The sequence below is a fragment of the Rhea pennata genome, chromosome 6 (genome assembly GCF_028389875.1).
Source record: "Rhea pennata isolate bPtePen1 chromosome 6, bPtePen1.pri, whole genome shotgun sequence".
NCBI lineage: Eukaryota > Metazoa > Chordata > Aves > Rheiformes > Rheidae > Rhea > Rhea pennata.
The window spans coordinates 29326503-29335607 of NC_084668.1; the positions used below are offsets into that span (position 1 = coordinate 29326503).

Genomic DNA, 9105 nt, shown 5'->3' on the forward strand with positions numbered 1-9105 from the left:
GATAGTTCATTATGGTAATGCAGAGTAAAAGGCTTTTAAATAAATTTGATACATATGGTACATCAGTCTCTTAATCCAATTAACAGTGATCTCGTTGAAAATATGTGAAAATGTGATGATTGAAATGCAAAATGTAGAATACAGCTTCAAAGATCTGGAGGACAGATTGTGGGGGTAAATGGTCTGGAATGGAGTTGCAGAAGAAGAGGCTAGGGAGACCGCTCTTTATCAAGAAAGTAGAAATAATTTGAAGTGAAATAATACCAAATGCAGCAGGTGGTAAGGGATAAAACACAAGGCTGAGGAAAATAGAATAGCCAGCCAGAACAGCGGCACTGGAAGTGCAGCTGCATGAAACACCAACCTGCTGTGCTCCAGGTATGTGGCGGGAGGCATAGGAGGCATGGTCAGTCCCAGGACTGGTACAGCTTTGGAATGGCTCTTTGGAGAGCCACCAGTGAAGTTGTTGGTCCTTGTTAAACCAGTTGTCATAGTCCTTGTGCTACTGCAACTGTGTAGCAGCTGCATCACCTGTCCTCAGACTGAAGCACAAACAACCTTTTACAACCTTGGCATTTCAGGCACACTGTAACTGGGAGTTTTGTGCTTGAACAGGCATGTTCCTATGCAAGGAATCCTTATTTGACTGAAGCTACATTGATTAAACTGTTTCCTCCTTTGGATAAAAGAACCATTGTTGCTGTGTGAAACAATATGTTTTACCTGCAACTTCAGATAATCTGTTCCTTCAAGTGTCTTTCTCATTGAATGCTGCTTTCATTAGCTTTATGAAAAATACAGAACAAAACATATCAATCGAATATGCCAGTGAGCTTTGGCAGCACTATGTCACCCAGGTAAGGCAAACTATTTGCCAACATATTTGGATAAGGTTTACAGTTCAGTAGTGTGTCTGGCTCATCATCTTGTACGATGAATATTTTTATTAGGTCATTTGGTAATCATCTCCAGAAGGTTTATTTTATTTCTTAGCATTATTCTCATGATGGTAGTATCTGGTGGGATTTATTAAGCATTCATACGCTTTAAAAATTCTGGCCTGTGGTTTAAATTTGTTCGAAATGAAGCTAGTTTGATTTACGATTTATCTTTTAAAGCTGAAGGTGTGTTTTTGAGATGCTCCTATGCATTATGAGGAAAGACTTCATTTTAATCCCAATAGAGATGACTTTACAAGAGAGTTTATTTTACTTTACAAGATGTGTGCGTACATCTTTGATTTCGTAGCATATAAGCAGTGTTCTGTAGATAAACTGTGTGATAACACGGTACTGAACTGAACACTGACAGGTGCACTGGAGTTGAGTGTTCTTGTGGCATTTCTGTGCAGAGCCCTTGTTTCCAAATGTGTATAGTTCTACAATACTTTCACCCAGGAGACTGAAATTTTCTTCATACTTTGTGCATTTGTAATAGCAGGTATGATTTTATTCACCTTTTTAGCAAAGCTCAAATGACAGCAGGTTGTAGAGTACAGACCTGTCAATTTAGCACGGTGAACAGTTCAGAATCAACTTCTGAGATTTTGTTGGTTCTTTGGAGTGTTAATATGATAAATTGTTTGCTCACATACCACTGATTTTTCCTGCCTATGATTTTTCAGTCATGTTGAATTTTACTCAGGAACAATGTGGTGTAGTCAGACCTGTTTTTCTATCAACTTTAATATTTTCTTTACTTTTATGTGCCTTTTTCTTATACTACAGATAGAGTCTTTTATAGGTTAATGACTGAGACATATTAAGTATCTGCAGACAAGATAATATATATGTCTATGATTCACTCATACAAGTATCCTTATGGAAAGTCTTGTAATACTGCTTACCTGTCTGAAGATGAGCTCAAATTTAGAAGTTTTTAGAAAGAGAGCATAAACCTCTAGAAATTGCTTTCCTCTTTATTAACTATGTCTTGTTTCATTGCAGGAGGGGTTCAAAATGGGATTAACTCTTGAAGGCACAGTGTTTTGTCTTGACCCACTAGACAGCAGGTGCTGATGGCAAGCAACTAAATATGAAATTCTTACGCAGTGTTTTCTAATTCCAAACACACGTTCACAAATATTACCTATGTGCCAAAAATTGTCTTTCAGTATGTTTATTATTGTAAGGTTTGCTTCTGTAAAATTTCAACTTAGTTCTGGTATTTCCCTGTACAAATGTAAAAAGTTGTACTTGTTTATGAAATATGAATTAAATTAGTGTTGTGTTTCTTTCTCTTTGGTCTGGGTTTGCTACACTTTATGATTATTAGCCTGGGAAAGTTCTTCAGAATGCTCATACATACCTCTCTCTGTTAGCAGACATGCAAGCATGATTTTTACTTAATGTTTCACATGGTGGAATTTTGAAATGAAGTTCTTAAGCTGTTATTTAATGTCCAATCAGTAAGATCATTAATATCTAGTTTTAAAGAAGATGAATTGCAATGAAAAAGTGCTAATATATGCTTAAAAGATTAGTCTGTATTCCATGTAATTAATTCCTGTTACTGTGTATGGTTACTATGCGGTATTTACATTGCTGTTAGTTCATAAAATCCAGAAGATTTTTAGATCTATAATTAATATTTTAGAAACTAGCAAAATGCTAGTCTGTTATTGGCACTTAATGAACATAGAAGGACTGCTACATTGCAGAGTGGACAAAGTAATTGCCCACTGCTTTGATTTTTCTTTTTTATACTTGAGTTGTAAAGTGTCTAATTTGGAATTCATTACATGATAATCATAACTTAAAAATAAGATTCTGATCTTGCAGTGACTTAAGGATGTATGTAATTTTATGCATAAGCAGACACTGTGTTTGCTGGCATCACTTGTGCAAGTTACTTTCAACACCTGAGAGTCTACAGTCTTGGTCTGTTGGATTTTTTGCACTGTCTGCTTTAATATTAGATGTCTTACCATATTCTTGAAACTGGCCACAAGAATTCAGTACAACTTAGTAAGTTCTTGATACACACTATAGCTGATGTTACAGAAATAACTGCCCACCAAAATTTTCAACTGTTTTGAGTTTAATGCTTGTCTATGCATACTCTTCACTGATCTTTAACAAAAGCAATAAAATGACATCTTACACTTACCCCAGAGAAGTATTATCATTAGCATTTTAGTGTCCAGTCTCTATATTAGTTAAAACATAGTTAGTTGAAAACTCTTTTTAGATTTGGAAAAACAATTTCACAGGTTTTGGATATTTTATTTCCTTTTGAGGAGAGATTTTTTCTGGTGATACTTATGGTTTTGATCTTAGAGGCTACAGTTTGCACAAAAATGCATTTTGTAAATTCATTGTTGCATGTATATCTTCATGCCTTGTTCAACAAAGCACTTCTGCATACAATCTTGAAGTCCAGTGAAATGATTGGGATTACTCCTTCGCTTAAAGTTTGGCATATGCTCAAGTACCTTGCTGAATGTGGGCCTTAATGTTCTACATTATTTTAGCCTTCCTCTTTTATTCTTTGTTTAGCATTCATATAGAGTATTAAATATATAAAAATATATAAAATCACTAACAAATAGAATAGTATATGTTTCATAAAGAAAAGTATAATTTTGTTTGTCATATAGTATTTTGGAATTTGTATAATGAAGATGTTTAGTAGCCATAGCAATGGCCTTTTTTAACAAATAGAATTTGTATTTTTATTGTATTTTAAAAAGCTTTACATAATGAGCATATATTTAGTGGCCATTTATTATCAATGGTAACACAATACTAAGATAATATTTGCACATTTTAAGAAAAAATTTTCTTTACTGATTTTTATGATAGTTGACTGCAGATGGCATGGTTATATATTACATAACTGGTCAATCCATACAGAAGTACTTAACACAAAAGTGCATTTTTAATGAAAAGGTTAAGTGATCCGATTGGAATTGTATTTCTATGTAATCTTAAATGTCTGTTTAATTTTACTCAAAATAAATGTTTTTAAATAAATTGTATCCCTGAACATAATGTTCATTTAGTAAAATGCCCAGTGGAAGGGAGGGTGGGAAGTTGCATGAGTGTTGCTCAAGACTTAATATGAAAAGTGATTTAGTGTTGAAATACTTCAAAATCACCTTATATACTGGAAAAGCTGATCTCAACCAGTGTAAAATAACTCCATTGTTTGACCTTTGCTGTTGAGTTTAGCCAAATCTGTAACAGAAGAGAGAGACCTTGTTCCATATGTAGTAGCTAATACCAGTAAATAAAAATATTTACTCCTGTTTTCACTTTTTCCCTGTCTCTCCCAGTATTTCATGGACCTAATGGACTTTTTTTATTGCTTTGTTATACTTAGCTATGGTTATCTGAGAATTAAAGGAGATATTAAAGTCTTTCTGAATGCTAGAAAGCAACTTCCGTAAGCCAGACTTGTTAACAGGACATGCTGCAGCATATGGTGTTGATCCTTTGGAGAGGAGGAAACACTGATTATTTCTGTTGAAAAAGTTCTGATCAAACAATACTCAAAGCCTTTCTAACTTTTCCATTTACAGAAATGAGGCTTGGACAGTTTATCGAAATGGATGTTGTCAGTGCTAGCAAGAAATAGGTATGTAGAATTATATTAGTATTAAAAGTATACATTTGAGAAGAGCACAAGGGGTCTAGGTGGTTGCTCTTGCCCTGAGTAACTGAGAGCTTTCCCACTGCTGAAAACAATTTTGTCTTTGCAAGCTGTGTGGTAACAAATTCCTAGTCTTTCAGTTATCTATTTAAAAGCGTAGTCTGCAGAGCTAAGTATCTGCTTGCTGTTTAAAAAGGCTTGTGATAGCCGGTTAAGACTGAGAATTAAAAGAAATTTGGCTACTGCTAACTATGTGATCTTGGGGATTTCACTTAACAGAAGTCTCCTGTTTTTCAAGCCTATTAATTAAAAAAAAAAAAAAAAAAAAAAAAAAAAAAAAAAGTTTTGGTCTTGAAATTTGTTTGCCGACAAAAATAAAATACTACTGCACCTGGGAGCTACCCGATTTATCCACTCATTTATTTTTTCTTTTGGATAGCTTTTCTCCCTGCCTCCCCCTGCCATGCGCACACACTTTTTTAAAAGTATTTTTAATGATCATCACTCTACTGATGATACTGTGACTACGTCACTCCCTGAATGTGTGATACTGATTTAGTTCCACTGGCAGCTACTAGCTACTGCGCTGGTGACTGTCCCCGAGTTATATGAACACCTAGAAGCAAGAGTCCTAAATTTCTCTTACTTCTCTTGTATGATGAGGACTATGGTTTTTAGGTTAATATTCTTCTTAAGGCTAATAACCTTATCTCTGGTTAGTTCTTTTCTCCTTTTTTTCCCTATCTGGAGATCTTCTGGGATGAATTACTGAGTATCACTACAGGATGTTTTCAGCTTAACCCATTTTCTTCAGATTGTGTGGTTTGTAAGTGGCTTTCTTTTATCCTTTCGTGTAACAGATGTGATTTGTGCTGGACATATATTTGAGCAGGTCATTCAAATTGGCAAAGATCAATTTTTCATGTGACAAGAAGAATTGTTTTATTTTTGCTTCATTTTTGGAAAGGAAGAAAGGAAAAAGAAAGTGCCTCAAGTTTTCTACCACTTCCAGAAGTAAGCATGATTATATAATCCCAATGGTGATTGTCCTTGCCAAGAAATGGATTTGGCTCTGAGGCTTCATTATTATGATTATTTTTCAATTTGTTAAACTCAGCACTGTCTCATTCTCACCAAGAGACTCCACTTCACAAAAAGAGTCTCTTCTGCAAAGGAAAAGTGTGCCACTGCCTGAGAAACCTCTAGTTAAACATGCAGAGCCCCTATTTTCATTGTATCCTGTCAATGACTATAGATTGGCATTTTTAAGACAATGTATACATCTCCTTTTAAAACAAGGAGATGTATAAATGCATCCAACCTCTCAACTTGCTTAATCTGATGTTTTGGAGATTTGTTTTTAGAACAGCAGGATGCAGGAGTCAAGATTGAAAGTCTTACCTAAATAGCTGGTCATATGTTCTAAAATGCAGCCCGAAGTTCTTGCTCTGTAAACTTCACCTGAAGACAGAAAATAAATTTGTTAGATAATTAGCCAGCATTTTTCCCCCTTCAGGAGAAATGTTTCCTTTACTGAGAGACTGTAACACATGTTGCATTGTCAACAGTAAAAAGTACATAGGAGTTCTTATCAACAAAATATCATTTTTTTTCTCCTATTTCAGAGTAGTAGGCAACATTTTGTCAAAATGAAAAGGCTGTGAATGCATACAGCATTCTTGAGACACCAAAATTCAGTGAGTGTCAGTGCATGGATTAAATGAAGTGGGCATTCATGTATTTTCATCAGAGAAAAAGACTTTCTGGAACTAAAATACTCTTTCAGTGGATTTCACGGACTTCACAAAATGTGTGTGTGATGAGGTAAAGATTTCTGAATTTATGAATATGCAATACACCTTTTGTGTTTAAGAAATTTCTTGAGAATATAACTTATATGTTAATAATGAACTACAATTTCAATCTCCAACAGTGAGTTTTAGAATAGACTGAACCCTCATTTTAAGGCTTATATGAATATCAGTGATGAGAATTAGTGTGTTTGAGCTTTTACTGCTTGCTTTTTCACATGTTCCAACATTTAGTTCAGGAAGCCCTGTGCATTAATAGTGAGGAATAGAAATAAAGTGTAGAAGTTCAAATGACTTTCTCTTTAATGTCATCTTGCGCTAACATGTGATATGGTAACATCATATATATTTTGCAAAACTTACTGATTTTATAGGACTTCTCTCTTTCTGCCATATCAATTTTTTGGCTCCCTCAAGATTGTACAAGGACTGCCAAGAAGCAGATTTGACGTATTTGCAGTCCACAAGAACTGCTATTAGAATTGTTTGAGCTAGCCATAAACAATGAATGTTTTTTCCTACCTCTTGTATCCTCATTACACAGAACAGGTTACTCTCAGTGAGCCTCTTCCAAGATGCCCGCCTGTCACCAGCTCCTATTTCTGTTCATGGATCCTAATTCCCAGCAGGTTGTGCCATAATAAAGACCTAGCTAATATGTTTGAAGACCTCCAGAAGGAGAGTCTGTCGTTAAAATACTACAAATACATTCCAGCTAATTGTGTTTATTCCCATATTGATTGGAAAGTGTGTCCACAGAATGACAATCATCTTTCAATTATAGGAAGTCCTTTCTAAATGCCCGCTAATAAATTGTAAGCACAAAACCTTAATCTCCGTACGATAAAGGAGCTTTCCTAAAACAGGAGTCTTGGAAGAGACCCTTCATTATTTTCATGACTAGTTCCCTTTGCAGCTTCATCCTACACCTAAGCTTTTCTGACCAAGAAGCAGCTGTCAGAAAATCGAGCATTTGTAAAGGCTAACTAGGGCTCTGTTATGTATGACAAGTTTTATTTCTTGCATGTTTGAATGTATTGTGTAAGAGTTTTATTTTGTAAAAACAAGGGATTTTCTGATGTTCCTACACAGAAACTAAAACATACCTATACTATAATATTTTCTTTAGAAAAAATCAGAAGTCAAAAGGCTTTCTGTAGTGAAAATTGGGGAAGGTTCTTACATGTTTGCATAACAGCTGTAAGCAAAAGTTCCTAAAGCAATATTAATTTGGTGTAATGAAGCACAAAAGTGGCCTGTTTGAATTGGACCATCTTGAGCATGTTTCACTTAAAAAATAGTTGAAAGACTTCTCTAAGAATCTATACCTGTTCACTTTTGAAAACCTATTAAACATATTAAATCCATTGGTAATCTTGCTTTTAAAAGGAACTTAATTTCATTGTTCTCAAATAAAATCTTCCTTGATGTCAGGTAAGACTCAAAAAATACTTATCCTGTGCTGTGTTGGGAAGAGATTGTAGTGAAGATAGGTTCTGTAAAAAAAAAAAAAAAAAAAAAAAAAAAAAAAAAAAAAAATTCTTTGAAGGGTCCTAATGTGCTATAAAAATCTATTTTTCATGTTTATTGTTAATTCTTAAAGCACACTAGAACAACAACATTGTTCACATACGTACTTGTCTTATTTTTCTAGGCACCTACTATTTTGACAGGCCAAAAATACGCATATCGTTTCAACGATGCAGGAATAGGCACCAGTGGACAAATTCTCCAGGTTTTTTTACAGTCTTATGTAAATTAGAATGTTATAAAGAAGTCAGAATAGATCTGAATCTCTGAGATGATTCAATCCTATAAAATAATGACATGATGACATGTGTAACTTAGGACAGATGCATCTGAGATGCAAAAATAGCCACCACATTTCAAGAAAAATAAAAGGGGGGAGGGGAGGAGGGATACAGTGTTCATGATCTAAGATGACCGAGAGGCAGAAATTTCACAGGAGATGATTATCCCATAGAAAAACTTCGTGATGAAGGTTTTTGAAAATGTTCTGTTGTATTTGCTGTGTAGTAATGCTAGGATTGCCAAGTGGAGCAATATATTAGTTTTAACTGCTGATCAGACACACTGCTTCTGAGAAGCAGACTGAAAAAACAGAATAACTAAAATGCCTCGTGCTGATTCTGAGCTATCAATAGAAGCGTCTAATGATCGAGAGCATTAATCTTGGCTTTCTAAATTGTCTCTTTTCTAACCTTAATGTTGGGAGTCTAAAGCCTATTCTGCAATATGTTGCTGGATTGTTAACATGCATTGTATATATTTTAATAGTATTTGTAGACTGTCATAATATTTAAACTACACTACCAAAAGATCCTCCAAGCCTGTGATCTGTGATAACAAAATTGGTTGGTGTTGTAATATTACAATGGATTCATGTATAAAACTGAAGTAGTATAATGACAAATAAGGTTCAATGATTTAATAGTCCTTTGAAAATTTAAATATTTTTTTAACAGCTAAGTGTTACTTAAGTCAGATGTATGATTAGAGACCTAAGTAAACCAAAAAATGCCACTTGGCAGTACAATAAATAAGCCTGTAAGACCACTAAAGCCTTGTGAGTCATATAACCAAATTGAATGCACTTAAAATTTAGGAAGGCAGAGATTATTTTCTCAGGACCACAGATCGAGTCTCTCACAGACTCCCCAGTTAAAAAGTTGAATGCCAT

At 34.5% G+C, this 9105-nt stretch overlaps 1 protein-coding gene across 5 annotated transcripts in view; it reads left to right on the forward strand.

The window, feature by feature from the left end:
• Positions 1-4260, forward strand: part of GULP1 (GULP PTB domain containing engulfment adaptor 1) — a 122789-nt gene extending 118529 nt beyond the window's left edge. For all 5 annotated transcript variants that reach the window (XM_062578479.1, XM_062578481.1, XM_062578478.1 and 2 more), the window contains one exon: positions 1947-4260. In XM_062578479.1, coding sequence (XP_062434463.1) covers positions 1947-2018 — 72 coding nt within the window. In that variant the 3' untranslated portion in view covers positions 2019-4260. The remainder of the gene's footprint in view (positions 1-1946) is intronic.
• Positions 4261-9105: the final 4845 nt, after the last annotated feature.